Consider the following 21,056-nt stretch of genomic DNA (forward strand, 5'->3'; position numbering starts at 1 on the left):
TTCACCTCACAGAGACTTCACTGATAATCAGTTCAGAAATAGTTTTGACTTAAATAATCCTAACTATGTTTGCAAATTATCAGGTAAAATTACAAAAAGAAAGAGAAAATGAGGGAAACACAAAGGAGAGAAGATAGTGAAATAATGGTGAGGACAGAGTAAAACCAGTGATAGCGATTGAAAAAAATATCTGATAAGCAAAGAAAAAGCATTAATTAGGAAGAACTAGAAGGAAACCGCTCTTCATACAAAGTGAAAGAAAAAATGAACACCTGTAAAATGTGATGAAATTGGCTTACACAGAGGACAGAACTAATTGTTTGTCAAGCAAAAATTATTTTAAAACTTTGTAGATTGAAGCAACAGTGCCTCCTTAGGAATGCTCATACAGTTACAAGCTACAGTCCTGAAATTTCTGAAAGTACGGATATCTAGGTATTTATTTCTACTTTATTCACCTGTGACAAATGCCTGCCTTTGAATGGATGCTGTACAGATTAGTTTGGCCCAAAAAGTTTTTAAAAAGTAAAATTTTAGGAAATTGTGACAAAAAATAATGAGAAGACTGTCCTTTTTTAATGAGAAGCAGAATCAGGATTTTTTCTGATGAAAATGAGAGTTTGTCTGGAATCCTCCAGTATAACACACGTATTGCAGCCTTGGGCTCGGACAGAAAAGCTTCTGTAAGTATTAGCTATAAATAGCAAGATAATTTCTACTGGTTTTCTGGCTTAATTGAGTACTGTAAATGAAAACATGTAAACAGCAGAAATTATGGAAAGTAAATTCCAATACATTTTATTCAGTTTGATAGGGTTTCTTAAGTGCTTTTAAGCCTAGGTAATTGGACCTTTGCTTTTAGAGATCTCACACTCTTCCTGCAGGATCAATAAAAGTTCGAGGCCTAAATCTTGAAATCCTCAGTCATTGTTTTCTTCTTCCGTCTTTGCACCATAGTGAGGCTCCACCTTTATTCTATGTCGCATATATTTAAAAGTGGGAAAGAGGAAAGACTTTTAAGCTTCCAAAATGCAGTGACGATTGCTATGCCATTCTTTAACAACAGTTTTTCTGTCTTAAACTATCAAGACAAAATATGATTTTTAGGATAGAGATTATGCTGTAAACTACAGGAACAAACATTGTGAACACAGACTAAGTTTTACAACAAAATTTTAGAAATTGACAGAGCCTGAGCCTTGGAGGTGATTTGTACATCTACAGCTGGAGCAAGCGCAGTCCAGCGATGCAACTGCAACATTAAAAATGAGACAGGGCAGCTTTAAGAGAGAAACAGGAAGCTGTAACCAGAATCCAGCTGAATTCTGAGCTGGGGCACTTTACCCTGAGGCTGCAATTGAAACAGATGTGCTTGCTGTGAATTTCTGTCGTATCTGGACTTTTTTTGTACCAAAGGTGATAACACTTTCCTTCCTGTGATATTTTTTTTCCTTTTCTTTTGCACATATTTTCCATAAACGGAATGAAATGGAGAAGTTGAAGAAATATGCATCAGTGAAAGATGAAGATCAGTTTTATCATCAGGGAGCTGCGGAGTTGCTAGTCTTTAACTTTCTGCTTATTCTTACAATATTAACAATTTGGTTGTTTAAAAACCATCGATTCCGCTTTCTGCATGAAACTGGAGGAGCTATGCTTTATGGTGAGTATACATCCAAGTGCCAGCTTACCATGGGACTAGTTGCATATTTATGATCAGGCAGCTGATCTCAAGTGCTGACAAAGCTCAGAAAATGTGCTGAATGAAATGTCATCAGCTCCACAAGCGGACAGTAAAATAATAGTGTAACAGCATCTCTCATGAAGTAGCTAGAGTCTGACTTGTTAAGGGAGTGACTAGCATGAGCTGGTTATCCTCGCAGTGTGCACGTTATGTTCCCCTATGGGCAGACAGCCACTGCATGGCACTTTGGGAGTTAGGGGGCTTACTGTTTTCAAAAGAATGAAATGTGGATAGTGAAAGAGATTATTTAATTTGCTTATTTTCCATGCTTGTTTTGTAAAACACTTAAAGGCGTTAGACTAAGGAGCCTTGTGGATACAACCACGTTGTCTAATAAAGTTTAAATGGTCTTGAGATTTTTCTTTTGGTTTTTCTCTGTGCCTTTGAAAAAGCAGGCTACGAAGAATGCCTCTCAAGTCTTCTCTGAGTGATGGCATTGTACTGTAATTTCAGTTTGCCTGTCTAGTTGTAACCTTTTATGAAGTTTTGCAGTATTGTGTATCATCTTCATGTAGAACTCTCTCCACTGTCCACTGATAAGTACTCACTAGTTTATGTGTATGCACTTACATGCATAATGATTTCTCTCCTCATTCTTTTACTGTTGTTTCACTTTGAGAAAAGTGTGTGACTGCCATTTCTGTTACCATGAAACGCATACAGGAGGGTAACACCATCAAAATGGAAGATATAAATCAACAGCTCAGTCACTACGCATCTAAATGCCAGCCTGTTGTGGCTCTGACTCATTCTATGCACATCACATACTCTAGCAGCGTAATACCAAAAACTGGTTTTGTTAAGATTGCATATTCTAAGGAATAGTTGTTTATCATGGCACACCACATGCAAAAACCTCCATGCAGGTTCAACTGCAAGCCTGCAACAGAAAAGGCAACTGACCCCTAAATTTTGAGATAAGAGCTTCATTTGCTTTTTTCTATATCAAACATTTTAAGATGGTCTCAGTTCACTAGGAGGGCTGCAGTTGAAGATGACAGTCTTCCATGTATCCCTTTCAAATTATTTCATATAAATTAACTGTATGAAATTTCAGGAACACAGGCTATTTCATCTTCTTGGCTCACTATCTTCACGGGTGACTTGATACTTTGGAGGAAAGCATGTAAACAAGAAACTCTTGTATTAAACCAGTCACTGAGTCCCTTACACCTGGGTGAGGAAGTCTGTAGGATCTCTCAGTTCTCATCTGCCTTGCATTTATTTTGACGAGGTGAAAAAATTATTTATTTGATACTATGCCCTTTTTCTAATCTTAAAATCTGTTGCACATAGAAAACACACTTCAACTGAATCAGCTGAGGCTGAAATACACGTCACATGATACTTAGTTAAATGCGATGGTTTTCCTTGTCAGACATCACCTTGATTGTTGTTTAACAGTTTTATGGGGTACAAGCTACACAGCATCACTGCGAATACGTTTGCTTGTTCTATGTCTATTAACATCTCTCAAAAGGGAAACCATGAGAAACACTGTGCAATATATTCATTATGATCAACTTGTAAATTACAACAAACATGGGTGACTCTTCTACGGTAGCTTCTTTTACACTACTCTGTTGTTTCGTACATGTGGCTGATGACAATTGTTGAAGATTTAGACCAAAGCCTATCAAAATAGAAATGAAATATGGGGGAATAGAACATTACACAAATAAATCAGTATTGAATTAGAGTTTTATCTGTCTTCTGGTTCTATTTTGCTGCCTGCCCAGAACATAATCTGCACATCATGAGGACAACCAGCTCATGATATTCTTTTGATCAGTTGAGAGATTAGTGCTCCAGCAGGACAAAGCTTTTCAATTATTAAAACATTCATGAACATTCCTCATGATTGTAACTAAACTATCTATTTAGTCTTGCATTATTTATGGAAACCTTCAAAGAGGAAAATAAGCTCATTTGTAGGATCCAAAAAGCCAATGATGTCCTTTTTATCCTTAGAAATTTTAGATACGGGTTTAAGTATCTTTAGTATTGTGGAATAGCAGTAACATAAAGAAAGCAGAATGTCAGAGGTCACGACAGAGGTGTCAGATCAACAGGCAGCAACTTCAGGAGAAAATCTTCACGGCAGCAAGCACTGACAGTGAGATAAATCCTGCCCTCACTTATTTTTTGCCTTCATTATCAGAACAATTCTGCTTTATACCTGTTTTATACAAACCAAGTCTCTGTCCTACAGTTTGCTTTACCCCAGCCCATTGAGCTATTTGCTGGATATGTGACTAGCGGCACAAGAAACTGATAATGTTGCTGCAAGTGATAGAAGAATATGGCCATTATTTGCAGACTGTCCCACAGTATGACAGATGGGTCTGTATTCCCTACCAGTGTGCCAGTGAAAGTGAAATATGAGGAAGACCGGGGGGAGGAAAAAAAAAACGTAAAATAAAAATACAGAAATATAAAAACAGGAAGTTGTACAGTTACTGCAAATTGCTGAACAGCCACAAACTAGGAACATCCTGAAAGTTTTATTTAAACTATAGAAGAAATAAAAGGTTGTTTTAGGGTGTTTTTGCATAAGCTCTGTAGGAAAATGCAGTTTTAGGCTGAATAGTACCAGCTAAGGAAAAGCCCATACTGGAAAACTGTCCATTCAGAAACTTTAAAAACAGATATGTATTAATATTTTTTTATCAAAGCAATGGGTCAACACTAAATATAGCTATATTTAAATTTAAAAAATCTTTCTGCAGTTGCAAAGAAAAAACCCAAAGTGTTTATCATAACCCACAATTAATTAACAAGAATTAATTCAAGAGGAATTCAACATTATTTCACCAAAGAAATTATGTGTACATATATATACACACATTTTATAGAATCATTAAGGTTGGAAAAGACCTCTAAGATCATCAAGTCCAACCGCCAACCCAACACCCCCAGGCCTCCTAAACCATATCCCGAAGTGTCACATCTACATGTTTTTTGAACACCTGCAGGGACGATGACTCCACCATCTCTCTGGGCAGCCTTTTCCAGTGCTCGAAGGCATTTAGCTTGAATGTATTTAAATGCTCAAACTGTTTTGACACCAAACAGAAAAATCACTCACAAACAATGAAGAAGAATACAGACTTACCTGTTTTTTCATTTATTTCTGTGTTTTTCAGGACCTCAGAGAACAAGTTTCTCTACACATTAGCCTGGTTTGACAGACAGACCCCAAATAGCAACAGTACTTACTTCCCGATTTCTGTATATGAAGGAGGCAGGTGAATGTGAAAGATTAACTTTGTGCCACCCAGAAAGGGAAGAGCATCCTTTATATACATTATCAGCATAATTTTCTATACAACAGCAGAGCCAGAATTAGTGTGGTAGATTATCTACACAAGCAGTAACAAAAACTGAAAGCTGCTTTTCTAAGATAAGAGTAGGTGACCTCTCTCGTAGCACCAGGACCCAGAAGATGGCCTTTTAGTTCTAGATCCAATAAAAGGCTTAAGTGTCTATTAGCCAGCTCCTACAGGGCCTGATATCTTTAGATACATCAGTCATAAAATGTCAGGTGCCAAATTCTTCATATAATACATAAGTCATGGCCCTAACACAACAAAAAACAGAGAGTAAGTATCCAAACATCTCACCCTCCCCAGAATACAGGTATCAGGGTTACGTACAGGTGCCACTGGTTACCTCTGATTAAGAGGCTGAAGCACTTGTGCAGGTAGGCAGCCAGAATTAAACTTTAACAAAACTTTAACAAAAAAACCTACCAGACAAACAGAAAAGCCCCACCAGCAACCCACCAACACAATCTGCCTTTCATCTGCTAGGTTAAATAGCAACTTCGGTTGAAACTGTTTTCAGCTTGAACAGCTGTCACCCCTAGGGAATGTGTGATAGCCATTAGGGTGGAGGGGGGGCTGACTGAAGATGTCCCTGCCTTCAAAGTTCTGCTTTGTGGGACTAGCTGATCAGACTGGAAAGAAAACATAAAAAGGATGAATGACAGAACACAGTCATTATAGCACTCACAAGAAATGGCTTTGTGTTGCAGTGGTTAGAGATGCTTCCTGCAGTTTTGAGGGGATTAGAGGGGTGGGATTGGAGGCCTACCACTCTTGTTTCTTCCCTCCAACCGTTCAGCTCTTGCAAGGTGTGCAGTGGAAAAGCTGAGTCACAGCAGCCCTTCCTCAGCCTCTTCTGAGGATCCCACACAGGATGCTTTGAAGTGAGGCACATATCAGAGTTCTTGATGCAACTTTGATGGAGGTGTCTAATGATTAGGCAATACGGTTCTTACACCTCCTAAATCCATTATGCCTCTCGTATGGAATAATTGTAGCTTCCTTCTGATTGTAAATGTGTTCTGAGTACCCCATATTCTCAAAGGCAGCAATGCATGTAACAAGTCCCAGCAAGAGGACTCTCTAGTCCTCAATAAAATAATGGAGGGTACTTTTTTGTCTTCCTGACTACAACATTCATAATGAAGAGAGATTGTCAGGATTCAGAGGGAAGCATGGGAAAAACATGATCAAGGCAGAAACTGACATTTTGTAGTGGGTAGATGAAGAGAGGAATAGCAAACTTGAGGCAAAGACATTTGGAAGAAATTCTAAAATATTTGGGAAAATCAAGTAATGGCTAAAACTGCATCCCCAAGTGTCATTATTAAGGAACTTACTTAACAGCTGACTAGATAAAATCCTGGGGAAAGAACAGTACTGTTTAGCTCAGGAGTTTGGCATGAGTGACTTAAGAAATCCCTTCCAACGCTTATATCTATGATTAAAGATTTTATCCTGCCTCCACTGAAGAAGTTGGAGAACTTGCATTGCCTTCAGTTGAAACATCACTGAGCTCTCGTTATAGTAAGATTTTGCTGTAAGATCTTACTTCAGAGAACAATTGAGACTTTTTTTAAAGAAAACTGTAACATTAGTTACACCCTTTCTGTTTCAATCCTGCATTTAAATAAATGTGCTTTGATTTCATTTAATTAAATGAAGCCTTGGTACTAGTTTTGAAGGAAAATGTCTTACATAAGGGGAAGCTGAGATGAAAAAATTTATAATCAGATTTGGACTCCTAGAATACAAGATAGGTACTCTACTTCTTGCTAGTACAGTCAACTTTAGCCTTGCATAAGAGTTTGCATTTACAGTTACCTACATCCTTAACTGATATAATACTGTTTGAAACTTCTGTATTTGTGCTAACCAGTACCTTAGTATAATACCTACCTGTGACGTTGGGTAACAGATGCAGCGTCATTCCTGAGTCATCTTCAGGGAGTTTTAACTGCCGAGTTCCTAGACTTACATGGTAAAACCAGGCTTTCTGTGTGTGCCACTATGAAATCAGAACTATTTGTACAGAAGGTATGTTTTCACATACATGTTTTTACATATCAAAGTCCATAGAACTTTGTGATAAAATTATTGTCTTTAATTATTCTGCCACAAAGCACTGATTGCAAGGTAATTAGAAATTTTTAGTCTTTTTTCATAGTAGATACATCCAAATTATATTTCCCTTTTTTTTTTTTCTTTAAATAAACTATAAAGAATGCTCCAGAATGTACATTACAAAAGCATGATTTCGGTTTGGAAGGGGGAGTAGTATATTGTACACCTATTTAAAAATTAATTATATCTACTAGAATATAATCTGGGCTCCTGAATTCTATCATGAAAGAAATGTCATATAATGATTTAAAGCAGAAAGTGCATTCCATAAATGATACACCTACTAAAATATTAAGTATGCTCTTCCCACATTTTTAATTCACTGAGGGCATTATATAGGGTATTTGGCACATTTATTCTTATGGAGGGAAGACTACAGTCCCATCACTTAAATTGACTCTTGTAATATAGTGTAGCGGTAGTAATTGTCTGTGGCTGAACCTTCCATGGAGCATTTGAAAATATTCTGGATCAACCCATCATTATGAATCCTGTCCACATTTTGTTCAAATTTAATACGTTACAGAATTTCCTTGAGAGCTACAAGGACCTCAAAGTCCCATTGATGCCCTGAGAATATTGATTGTTAGAATCTTCTGTAATGCAATTTCTCCAATATGTGTATGCTGTTGGTTACTCTCACAATTTCCTTGTTCTTTCATTATCATTTTCATTATTTGTGTGACACTCTACATTATCTAGATCTGGTCTCCATCAGAGGGTAAGATCTAAAGCTGGTAGAAGAAAACCCAAAAGGCAAATTTGAATTCCAGTTGTAAATCTCAGTCAGTGTTGATCATTTCTCTACAGCTACTGTGATCGCACTTTCAAAATATTCCTTTTCTGCAAATGGATTTATTTATACTCAAGAGCTGTCTTGCAGGACTAGGATCTACAATATTTGCATTTGTTTCCATTCCAGAAGATTCCTACAGCAGCAGTTTGAGACTACAGCAGAAGATAATATATCTTCTCAGAATAAAGAATAGAACAGTCCTCTGCTTCTAGCCTAAACTTGACACTACAGATTGAAATAATTTGTCCTTGAACAACTCAATACAACTGCATTACTACAATTGAGAACATTCATTTTCATTTTTTAAACTACCAAACAAAATTTGGTTCTATATGTAAGTATACGCTATATTGCCATTACAACACACATAATAGGAATCTCAAAATGTAGGACGCAGTAGTCCACTTGGCTGTACAATAGAGATGGTAAAGGCAATGTCAGCCAGTCTCCACTGATCCCCCTTGAGCAGTTCCATGTTGCCATTCTGAAAGTTATTATGTGTACAAGCCAAGTAAACAATTAAAATTCAAATGCTAAAATATAAATCCGGAGAAAACTGAATAGTAGGATTTAAACCCTTATTTTTAAACCACTCTCAAGTTTTTAGCTCTTCATTCATGATTTTTGATCTCTCAGTTAAAAATAGTGCTATTTCCTTAAAGACTTGCCTTTTGTATGCAGCAAGAACCCTGTTACTTGTACAAATAAGCATGATGCTCATTGTTGCTGGTATAACAGAAACAAGGCTAGCAGAAAAAAAGATTACTGTCCTACATAATTTTGGACAACATAGTGTGAGGGTCCAAGTAAAACTATCCAGAAAAAAGGCAGGTTAATATGACAGATGCTGTAAACGAACAGGTAAATGTTAGAGACCAGGAAATGCAGCACAACAGGGAGTTGGGCAAGCACAGAAGAATTGTGTGGGAAAGATAATGAGGGACATACAGTGAAATTTGGTAAGCAGACAGAGAATGCAGAAGGAAAGAAAAGGGAAATGAAAGAGGAGACGATGGGATGGGTGAACAGGTTGTAACAGTGCATTCGTCTAACCAAACACTTCTTTCCCCTGACTATTCGAAACCTATTCCATCTTGTGACCTGATACTGATTCTAGCAAACTGTGGTGCCAAATATTCCTGTTCTTGAGAAGTCTCTCTGCCAGCGTCCTTGCACAGGCATTGGTAGACATCTGCAAAATATTTCTGTTACCTGAGCTGATTAAGTCTATGTAATACCTGATAACAGAAGTGCACACAGGCTATAGTTTAAAATATTGAGTGATAGGAACAAAAATGGTAAAGGAGAAACTAAAAGTTGTGTATTCCAGAGACTGAGAAGGAAACATCAAGTCTTGTCCAAGCATCAAATGAAGTTGAATTTTTAATGTGTTTGAAAATTAATTTGAAGATTAAATATGTGGTTCTTGTAGAGGAAATAAAATGAAAAGCCTGACTGTTTTAACTAATTAATGGTTTCCTGGGTTCTGACTCATGATTTTGGACATCTGGGGCTGACCACTGTAGAAGTCATATTTCACAGTAGCACTTGGGGTGCTGCTTCCCTTTTCCCATACATGCTTTCACCCAAAAATTTTAGGAATTCTGACTTCTACTAGTCAGAATTTTACTGACTTTTAGCTAGGTTTATTATCTGATTTTTTGCACAAATGCTGTATAACTTAAGAAAGTAGCCTTGGGATTTTCTACTGCTTATCTAAACCTTCTACCATTTAAAGAAACCAACCATACTGAACAATAGATACAAAACAAGCATAAATGCATATGCACACTAAGCAAGCAATACAGCTGTTTGTTGTAGCATCAGTTCAGGAAACTACAAACTTGCCTTATGTGTATGCTAGAAATCTGCAGTTCAGAGAGTCTCTGTTATGGGAAAATGTGACAATACCAAAGACATCATATTTGTCTCTCTAGGTATTTATGATCACTTCTGTCACCATGGCATCTGATTACTGGATAAAACTTAAACTGTAACACCATATTTTCCAGATGCCTATCAGCTATTTCCAGTAATTTAATTTCCTTCTTCTTTCATTAGTAAGTATATCTATCTAGGTGTTTAGATGTCTTCCATCAACATTTAATCTGAGTATTCTTAGCTTTTTATGAATGTGTTTATAATTAGTAACTGCAAAGCTGTTCATCATATACATGGGACTTAAAGCACACAGGACATAAAAGAAGCATGAAAATTAAATTTGAAACCAAACCCAGGTCTTGGAGGGTGGAAATAATCCCAGTAATGTTATCTAGCTAAATACAGTCACCTCTCCTGAAGTAAGCTCCCACTAGAGCCAATAGAATGAAACGTACCTTCCAGAGGACATCTGCAGAAGTGCACTTTCCTCTCTGTTAACTGAAAAGGGAGCCAAAATGTCTGTCTTAGATAAGAGTCTGAAATTGTAGAGAACCAAATCAATTAATCCCAGTCTTAATCTTCCTTTCCTTATTCCTCCGTTTATTTTCCTGTGTTTGTACAGTCTCAAAAATATAGTCTTCTACAGAAAGCAGAATGTGCCTGACGATACTGTGTCAGAGTTTTGCCCCATGAATGAAGTGTGCAAAATCACCAAAAGCACAGTTGATTTTTGTATGGTCAGTCCAGCACATTAGTTATGCAGGCATGCCCCTTCTCTACATCTCTTGAAAATGCAGTGGTTAAGCAACTCAGTCAATAACTACATCAGCATGATTCCAGCAACTGGATCACAAAAATAGGAGTTCAACTGAGTGTATGTCAAACCAACCTCTGTATTCTAATGAAATAACCATTCTGGAAGAGCATTTTATGGTCATCCATGAAGTCTTGACTGAGGTGTACCTCTGTGAAGGTGGAAACACTGAGAAAGTGGTGTTCTACCTTTAAGAGAGTTTATTTTCCTTCAAATCAGTAATTGTGTAGCATTGGATACTTAAAAGTACCTGAATCTGGGTTTGGTTTTGTTTTATTTATTTTTTCTCTCCAGGCCTTGTAATGGGATTAATTATACGATACGCAACAAAGGCATCAGATGTTGAAAGTGGAACTGTTTATGAATGTGAAAAGCTGAAATCTGGGCCATCCACTCTACTTATTAATATAACTAATCAGGTCTACGAATATCAATACAAAAGAGAGATCAGCCACCACAATGTCAATGGTCACCAGGGCAATGCAATGCTTCAAAAGGTAAAACCTATCTTATTTTTGTTCTGAAGTGTGTAATATTTCTTTTATTTACAACCTTGAGAGAGAAAGACACAGAGACACAGACACAGAGAGATAGGCTATTCTGAATTTAGGGTGAGAAGGGTGAGGAAGGAGAACAGGAAAGGAAATACAGTACAGTAGAAACCAGACCATTATTTAGCATACAACTGGCTGTATGCTTGCAGAATAGTTGCCACCAAACTTTATAAACCCCACTGATATCTTTATTTGCCCTCTGCCTTAAAAGTTACTTGCTCTGGCAGCATAATGCAAGGGAAGTTTACCCCCTGTATACAGCGGGGGTAACTACAAACTCTAAACATTTTACAAAGTATAAACTTGTAAATATGTACACTTCCCTGATAAGTGGGGGGGTTTTATAACACTTAAATGCATTACAACATTCTCGTACATTCATTCACTACTGCAGTGGTCCTCGGCAGGGATTTCACTGGCTCTCCCCATGCCTGGGGAGTCAGCGTTGTGGCAATTCAGGCTGGATGCAAAAAGGGAAGTGTGGGAGGAAGTTTACAACCTTTTATGATGCCATGGCCTTTTCTGTTTTCCAGTATGTAACAACTAAAATATTTTACTTTGTTAGTATATTCTCCCCCCCGTCCCCCCCCACCCCCACCCCCACCCTCAATATTTACTTATTGTAATGTTCACTTTCTTTAAAAATGACAGCAATTTAAAGAACTCATGAGTGCAGAGGGACTTTTTAAAACCTGGATTTTATGCTCAAAGACATCACATATTCACATGAAGCTTCTAAGTCCTTACCAGTGTTTCTATTCAATATTGCAATATATTATTTTGCTTTTTTCCAAGTATTACTGTTTATCTAGAACAATAATACATGTTCCTGTGTATTACAGTGGTTATGATTATAAAAACTTTTAAGCTATGCTTAGAATGCACACTGCTGAACTCAGCAGAATTAGGATTTAACCATCTGCCCAAATTCCTTGCTGATGCAGCACCATTGTGTGCCTGTCTGTCATTACTGGCAGACTCTTGCCATTCTCAGAAAGAAGCAGACTGCCAAGGACTATTAGAGCTGTGATGGGTGGAGACAGGAAAATACTGTGGCAGTCAGACTAGTCAGATTTTGCTGAATCTTCATCCTTTTTCCTGCTAGCTGGTTGCAAGAGGTTTGTCGTAGTCAAAGCATGTGTTTGGTTTCTAAGACATATGTACTAATCCATTACAGTTGAACATCTTCATCAAACCTGGTTTACTGAAGCTGACTTGTTGAGCACCAACTCACACAGCAGTTTCTGTTGCCCTCACAGGGGACTGCCCAGTCTTCTTTCCATCGTCTCACTTTGCTGGAAGATTCTTAAAAGTCTCAACTGTGAATTGCGCATTTCTCTGTACTCCTGGAGAGACCTCAGCCTGCCTGGTTTTTCACTCCTTTTTCCATTAAAATTATCTGGCAAATTCCCTCTTAAAAAGAAAATAAAGAATAAAGGAAAGAGGGAGGAATTCAACAGTATTTAGAAGAGAGTAACAATGCCTGGCAGCCTTCCTGACTGGCAAAAGCACTAACACAAAAAAGAGAAAACATGATCACATCATGCTCTGGTTTTTGTACAACTCTAATTCCCTTTTGACCTCAGTATAAGAGTTTAATAAGTGTGTTTATCAGAAAGAATAGACTATGCTGTGACTTACAAACGTGTATCCTTCAGAACATGGGTTTGAATAATAAAACATGCAGTCAGGTTTTATGATGCCTATGGAAAAAATGTATTTGCTGAATTAATTCCAGAATTATCATTTGAGGCTGGTAGTTCATAAGTGAAGAAAATCCTTTTTCTATTGTGCTTTCAATGAAGTTACCAGCATAGCTAAAGCTGCTCGCACATTATTTGCCAGCTAGTTTTTTTCAACTTTATAATGCAAAGTAAGCAGAATGGAAAAAAAGGCTGAGCTCTCACTTCCTGTTTATCAAATCAACCTATCTGTTAGTAAGAAGGCAGAAGTTAATTCTGTAGGCAGGTCTTACTCTTTTGAAGCTAAATAATTAATCTAGAATACTGTAGCCTTAAAACATCACTTTATCTGAACAAAGGAGCTGCAAACCATTGCATTAATTACATCCTGTCTCTTTTAAAAGTATTGGTATAATATAGCCTGCTGACAGAAGAGTAAACATTACACAGGCTTATTAAAATATTTTTTTCTGCAGCAATGCTGTGGTTTTAAACAGGATTTTGTTTTATTGAAAGCTACCTGTAATGAATTGCAGTGACTGAATATTGTCCTTGGTCTCTCTCTGTGCCTGAAGTTGAAGGCAAATATGAACAGTGTACTGACAACAGCTGGAATAAGAACATTTTGCCTTGCCTAACATCGTCCTCATTATAGAATTACTTTAAAAAATTTAGTGGGTATTTTATAAACTGTTTCTGGCTGTTGTAGAAACTAAAATACAGAGGACACAACAGAGGACAAAGCAGAGTCTGCTGCTCTGCCAGCCAGTGGCTTGGAACAGGAACCACCAAGAGACTAACCCAGCAGCACACCGTCCATTCTGAAAGCAAGTAGCACCTTAGCTATGTCTTAGCAGAAAATCCAGTTAGACTTTGCAGAATGGCTGAATCTAGTCCTTATCTTGTTGAGAATACAAAGAAACCCCTTTACCTATAGAACAGATACAAGATAGGTAGGCAATAGGACAGCATCAGTACCGCTCAGATTTCACAACACAGTGATATGTTGCACCTTCAGTAACACAGAGATAGATAACTGTCACCAGAGGCAGATTACCGTTTCATTGCCACGACAATACACCTTACAATGTCAGCACATATGAGGATGTTACCGGTAAACTAGTTGAGCTGCTAATAATTCAGGGTATCACAAAACCCTCAAATCAAAATCTGGAAGAAAAGGCTTTATGCCATTTGTGAATTCCATGTCTGTGTAGGCAATCCTTTTGCCAAAAAGGACAATTTGTACTTTGATAGACTTATATTTTGTTAGAAATTAACAACAGCGAGTTACTGTGGAGAGTTTAGAGCTTGTTTTGTTGCAGTCAGGCCACAACTGGCTGGCCGGATTGGACAAACTGTATTTTACAAGACATGTTACAATGGAAATGATGCTAGAGAAGCAGTCAGCAGATTTACTGAGAAACTTTAGGACAATAGAAACCTGTGCTGGCAGGTTAGCAGAACTGATTATACACTTACAGTTTAATGACTTACATCACATCTGAGCTACATTACCTAGCCACATGGATGTTCCTTGCCAGCTGAAAATGTGAGGTAAAATATATTTTTGTTCACTTTTAGGTTAACTTAAGTGAAGTAGTGAAGATGGTCAAAGTGTGCACAGTTTTCATGTGCAGTAGTTCAAGAATGCACATATAGGCTGTCAGCCAGTTCATTAAGCAACATCAGAAAGCTCTGTCTGTGCCTAGAATGATATGCTTCAACGGAAACGTTACACTGGCCTTGGTAGTGCAGGTCTTTTCTTTTATCACCATTCTGTATATTGTGAATTGAGGCACAACACTGACGATGCATCTTTGCTGAAATTGAAAGGAAGTCCATGTTGAACCAGGAATTAAGCCATGGGACTGTCAAGTTGGATGTCTGGTAGTGCAGATACTTAACTATCATGGGTAACACTGCTTTTATGTGTTCCCTGTAAAATAGTGCATGACTGATTTCCTTCTTCAATGAATACTTTCAAGTAGTATTCTACATGTATAAGCAGTAAGGAACTACACATTAATACTTTAAAGAAAACAACTCAGAATAACATTTTGGCCTGCAGACATTGAAGCTGATCCTGAGATTAATCCTGATAGGAAGTTACAATTAAAACCTATCCTATCAAATTAAATGCTACTTTATTTGTCCTTACTCCCCTTTTGTTTTTCTGACAGATGACATTTGATCCTTCCATTTTCTTCAATATTTTGCTGCCACCCATTATATTTCATGCTGGATATAGTTTAAAGAAGGTATGTGTCTCTCGTATTGCAGAAGTGACTGAATGTGCTGCTTCGTAGATCCAACAGGCCAATGATAAAGAAAAGAGTCAGTTAACAATTATATTGCATGGGAAGAACGTGACAGGAATTGAAGGAAGTGAAAGATGCATGGACCTCATTCTGCCCCCTTTCTGCATCTGTGCAGATTTGATTGTGTGGTTTAGAATGCTTGGGCATTCCTGTTTTCAGAAGACACCACTCTGAACCTGGTGTCACTGCATGTAGGCAGCAGCCTATCTGTTTTTTATATGCTGCATGATCAGGACTTTGTTTGTTGAAGGGATGAGGTTATGATACTGCTTGCATCAGATCCTTTCAATGTGAACTTCTGTTATGATCCCGAAGCACTTGGCCAGATACATAAAAGAGGGAATTTTGATAGCATTCCACAAGGCAAAAAATGAATCATCTTAAATTGTATTTTCCAGAATAACTGATGGAGACTATATTGTTTCATCTTACATGTGAGATAGGGGTTGTAACAAATGGCACTTCTAGATGCAGTGTTTCAACTTGGTCTGAACGTTCTTTCACCGACTGTATTACAAACAACTTTTTTTCAAACTTTCCTCCCCAGAGACATTTTTTTCGTAACTTAGGATCGATTCTAACCTATGCCTTTTTGGGAACTGCCATCTCCTGCATTGTTATCGGGTAAGTGCATGCCTTCTGCTATTATTGCTGAAGTCATTATTAGTGCTTGGTATTGTTTTCAATTAAAAAAATAAACTGTAAAAAGAATTGTGGACCTGCATGGTCAATATACTTCATGACTTGTGTAACAGATAAAGTAATCCTTTATCACGGAATGCTGAGATGAAAAAGGCAAAACTCTTGGATAGTAAGAACTAAGGCATTCAGGAAATTTGGCCCTTCATTTCTGGTCTGACTGATGTAAGTATGAGCTGCTTTCTACAACCCTGTAGCTTTAAGCACCTGTCCTGAGAAATTAACCATTCTTTCAACTGAAATTCCATGTTTCTAACTGGAATTCCTTCTAGAGGAGAGCAGATCTCTAACAGAAAAGGAAGGACTTTAAATCTCAAAAGGGGGAGGAACAGATACCTAGCGTCATATATGCAAAATAACTGGAGTAATTTCAAAGGCTAAGTGAAACTTTTTAGTTGAAGATCATGCAAAAAGCCTCAGTCTGGAATTATGTGTGAATTTAGCCTGGATATATCTAAATGGCTTCTGCAGAAAAAGAGGAAGGGAAAAAAGCAGGGGGGGCAGAAAATCCAGGGGTTTTTCAATACCTCCTTAGTGAAAAGTTTCTAATTTTGTTTCAGAATTTGCCTAATTAAAGAAAAGATTTGGTAGTCAGAACCGGATTATATATTTCGTGGCTGGAATGATGTGAAACTTTTGTTTGTCCAGAGCTCAATCGAAATTAAACAAACCATTTAAAAATCCTTTTGGGTCTTAAAAATGCACGTGTTTCACAATATTTACAAATACCACACAGACACTTCAGCTCTCGTGTTCTGGGAAAATTCCAGATGCAGGTGAAAACAAATGACCAGAGGTGGATTCTGCAGTAAGTGTGTATCTGTGCCTGCACAGAACCTTACTGAGAAAAGCAATGCACTGTTCACAGTTTAACCTTAGCATCATTAGGCATCCCATAGCATTTCTGCGCTACGGAGTGCTGCAGAGACAGCTGAGCTAGCTCCGTCTGTGGAGATGATAGAGCAGTGCTGCATGTAAGTGAGTAAGTCTTGATAAGAGGCCTTGATCTTTCTGGGATTGTGCAGAGTCAAAATGGGAAAAAGTCATAGAACTTTCTGGTGTTCAGGTTTTAGACAGGAAGCACACTGCGTCTTGTAGGATTAGTTGAGGTCCTGGGCTGTAGAACACTGAAATGTGCCATTTAAATCTCTGCATGATATGGAAAGATTCATGGAAACACTTCAATCTTTCTGAAGGCGCTTGAATTTAAAACTGGTCAAAATCCTGTACCTATGAACAGCACTTTCAAATTATAGAAACAATTCTTTTTATTTTCTGTCTTTTCCCTTTCTTTATAATAGACCTTTAAGTAAAGATGTATGCGCCGCATCAAGGTATAAGCTCCTTGCTGGCATTATTATGAGATAGAACGTTCTCCTTTAACGTAATTTTGATAATAGTAAAACACATGAATAACCTATAACTTAAGAGTTCAGTGATTTTAAACCTGTTCTTTTATTGGTATGTCATCGTATCTATCTTGACATCCTAGATTCCTAATAATCCAGGACCTTAGTAAGCATATTGTACCTGAGGCACAAATGTTCTGCAAGCTATGGTCACTCCAAATGTCAGGAAATTTTAGACTCCACAATGAAAAGCAACATTCAAAGTATGATCACCTTCTGTGCTGAAATACAAAGGAGTATAAGCTCTGTATGTGGCTGTTTCCCCTTCATGTGAAGGGGAAACTGCTGAAGGTCTGTGAGCTAAGGAGAAAGGTTACCTTTGATTTCAGACACAAATCTCTAACTCCAGGAGAAAGTATGCCTTCTGTCTCACTTATTAGAGAGTAAAAGCTTACTCCTGCTTTTCTTTCTGAAATTTTGCTTTCCTTGAGAAATGGCACCTCATCACCCTCTGAACTCTCCTATTGCTTGTTATTCTCTGGAGAAGGACGAGAATCAGAAAGCTCTGGATCTTGGGGATCCTTCTTCTATGATGGGAACAAGCATGGAGTTTAACGGCCCAGAACAGGCATAATTCCACAAAATGACATAATTAAACAATCAGAACAATTTCCTGCCTGGTTACTTGGTGTCCCTACATTTAAACCACGCTATTAATTTCTTTCTGAGGCTCTACAGCTTGTGACAGAGCTCCAAAAGCATTTATCTATGTGAAAGAATATAGCAGCATGGCAGCGCTGTCACTTTGAGGGGTGAATGCCTGTACCATTAATCCATGAAGACCACAGCTCGGACAGCTGCGCTGTTCATATGTCTCCCCCATACAGTAATATACACCTCAGTAAGACCCCAGCTCTTGGAGTTGCTTCTTTTCTTATACATTTATATGGCCAATAGCACCCCTAAGGTTGGAATTACAAATTCAGTAAAAAGTCTTCAACCTAATAACAGTTTGAGCTGAATGCTGGCACATTACTGAGGTAACAGTGCTTATGGATCTCATTCGGACTCTTCCTGTGCTTCCTCTCACTTGTCTTAGCCATTGAACATTCCTCTCCAGTAAACCAATCCCTAATAGCTCTGTGAGACCACAGAAAAGCAGTATGGCTGTCCAGCCCAGTGATGGTCTTAAACATGTATTTGGTTTCTGAGCTCTGACATGTTTCATTGGCCTTTGTGAATGGAAAAGGTCAGAGCAGTTTTGAAAAGTTTGTTAAAAGAAACATAATATATTGAGTTTAGCCTATATTCCAAATACTGTCATTCTTGTATCCATGGTATTTTATCTAAAACAGAATAAATGCAGATAGAATCTACTACAGAAAGTTCCTACTAGGTCCAGCAATTCAAAGTGCAAGCCCGCAGCCAGGGATAAAGATCCAAAGGAAACCCTAAGGTAGAGGAGTAAGCACTGAGCAGCACTGGGACTTGTACTGCATTCCATACAAACCCACAACACCCACTGAAAGCACTGCAGAGAAGGCAGAAAATATATTCAGAATAAGGCTTATATGAATGTGAAACATATTTGCATAATGTACATGTCAGGATAAGAATGAGATAATGAGAGCATAAAGAAGAAAGATGATCCAAAAACTTTACTGAAGGGAACTGAAAATAAGTCCTAAAAGAAAAACACATCCTAAGAGAGAGGGATGAAGAGATATAGTTGTTGCAAAAGAAAGGGCAGAACTCTGAGGTACTTCTAGATTGCATTGCGGTAGACAAATATTTTGTGTAAAGGTATGAGGCGGGGGTCAGTCTCTTCTCCCTAGTAACAAGCGATAGGACAAGAGGAAATGGCCTCAAGCTGCACCAGGGGAAGTTTAGGTTGGATACTAGGAAAAACTTCTTCACCAAAAGGGTTGTCAGGCATTGGAACAGGCTGCCCAGGGAGGTGGTGGAGTCTCCATCCCTGGAGGTATTTAAAAGCAGCGTAGACATGGTGGTTGAGGATATGGTTTCGTGGTGGACTTGGCAGTGATAGGTTAGCGGTTGGACTCAATGATCTTAAGGGTCTTTTCCAACCTTAATGATTCTATGATTCTATGATTCTATGATTAAACATGTGCTTACTTTTTATTATACATGCACTGCACACATACATGCTCAGTACATCAATATACATAGGCTTAGGCTGGTATCTGCAGCCTCTCATTGGGACTGTCCTCTTTCTGCCTGAGTGAATGACAAAGCACCCCACTGCGAACTCCTCCCATGGGGCCTGCTGTAGTGGCAGAGTATGGCCTGTAACAAAGAAGGACCAGATCTCTCTATGTAAACCAGAAACAGCTGGGAAATACCATTAATAAAGAACAGGAACATCATCTGGATTGTGCAAACTCTTACAGTGCTAAAAAGTTGCCCTGAAACACACTGATACAATGGTGCTTGTCTCCTCTTTGTAAGCCTTTGCTTTTGTATGAAAGGCTGTCTTCTGGCATCAAGAAAGAGAAACTGTGTAGAATTTGATTGCAAAGGCTATTATCAGATATTCCCACTGCAGGCAGAGGAAGGAGGGGTAAGAGGGATTCCTTTTGTTTTAGTGATGGCAGTGCTGAAATATAATTGCTTTCAACTAAATACTACTCTAAGGAATGCCTGCCTATTTTAGCTGTAATACTGTCCTCAGCCACTTAACACACACACAAGTTATGGCAATCCCCAAGCCCTTTGCACCAAGTCTGACTAGCAAGGATCCATGAAGAGAGATCCCATGCGGGAAAGGAGAAATTCCCCCACTCCAAGCCATATCAACTTTGCAGGATGGCAGAAGGTGTCCCCTTCCTCATGAACAGAGTCTGCGGACTCTGGGTCTGCATGATATAAGATCCAGTCTCTCAAGAGACCTTTTCTCTGCCAGTGGCTCCAGCTTCCCATCTGCTGAAGAATAGTGTGGGATGAACAGTGAGACAGCTCTTTGCTCCTAAAAAAAAATCATGCAGGCTAAGGCTGTGTGAGGCCTTCTCTGATACAGGGTGGGCAGTCTCTTGCTGCTGCAGACTACTTGAGTTTCACAGACTCAGAGAATATTTTAGGTTGGAAGCAACATATGGATGTCTGCAGTCCAACCTCCTATTAAATGTATGACTGGCTTCAAATTTAAATCCAGTTGCTCAGGGCCCTGTCCAGCTGAGTTTTGAATATCTCCAAGAATGTGAACTGGCTGTCTAGGAAACCTGTTCCATCCTTAACCACCCTCACTACAAAGATTGTTTTTCTGTATATCCAATTGGAATTTCCCTTGCTTCACCATGTAACCATTGCCTCCCATCCTTTCACTATGCATCCCTCAGAAGGTGGTTTCACCTTCTCTAGAACCCCCTATTAGTTGAAGACAGCAGTTAGCTCCTCTCCTAGTTACACAAGAAAGCTAAGCTGCTTTCCTCCAGGCTGAAATAACTCAGCCCTTTGTCTCTTCTCATACATCCTGCCTACCAGTCCCCTAACCGTCTTGGTGGTTCTCTGCTGGACTGTCCCCTCCCAGTCTTTCTTGTACTGAGAGTCCAAAACTGGACACATTATTCCAGATGCCACCTCACAAGTGCCAAGAAGAGACTAATTGCTTCTGTTGACTTGCTCACTACACTTCCATGAACGCAACCTGGTTTGCAGTTAGCTTTCATAGCTGCAATTATGAAGTCCACTTCTGACTCATGCTCAATTTAATATCTCCAGGACTCCAGGGGTTTTCTGCACGTAGCTA

The 21,056-nt window shown here is 38.5% G+C and overlaps 1 protein-coding gene across 1 annotated transcript in view; it reads left to right on the top strand.

Moving 5' to 3' along the window:
• Positions 1 to 1,334: 1,334 nt before the first annotated feature.
• The window catches only part of SLC9A9 (solute carrier family 9 member A9), a 222,819-nt gene continuing 203,097 nt past the window's right edge, over positions 1,335 to 21,056 (top strand). The window contains exons 1-4 of the mRNA XM_064457666.1: positions 1,335 to 1,663; positions 10,980 to 11,182; positions 15,105 to 15,182; positions 15,790 to 15,866. Of these exons, the coding sequence (XP_064313736.1) occupies positions 1,489 to 1,663; positions 10,980 to 11,182; positions 15,105 to 15,182; positions 15,790 to 15,866 (533 nt within the window). The 5' untranslated portion in view covers positions 1,335 to 1,488. The remainder of the gene's footprint in view (positions 1,664 to 10,979; positions 11,183 to 15,104; positions 15,183 to 15,789; positions 15,867 to 21,056) is intronic.

The sequence above is a fragment of the Phalacrocorax carbo genome, chromosome 7 (genome assembly GCF_963921805.1).
Source record: "Phalacrocorax carbo chromosome 7, bPhaCar2.1, whole genome shotgun sequence".
In the NCBI taxonomy this organism is placed as follows: Eukaryota; Metazoa; Chordata; class Aves; order Suliformes; family Phalacrocoracidae; genus Phalacrocorax; species Phalacrocorax carbo.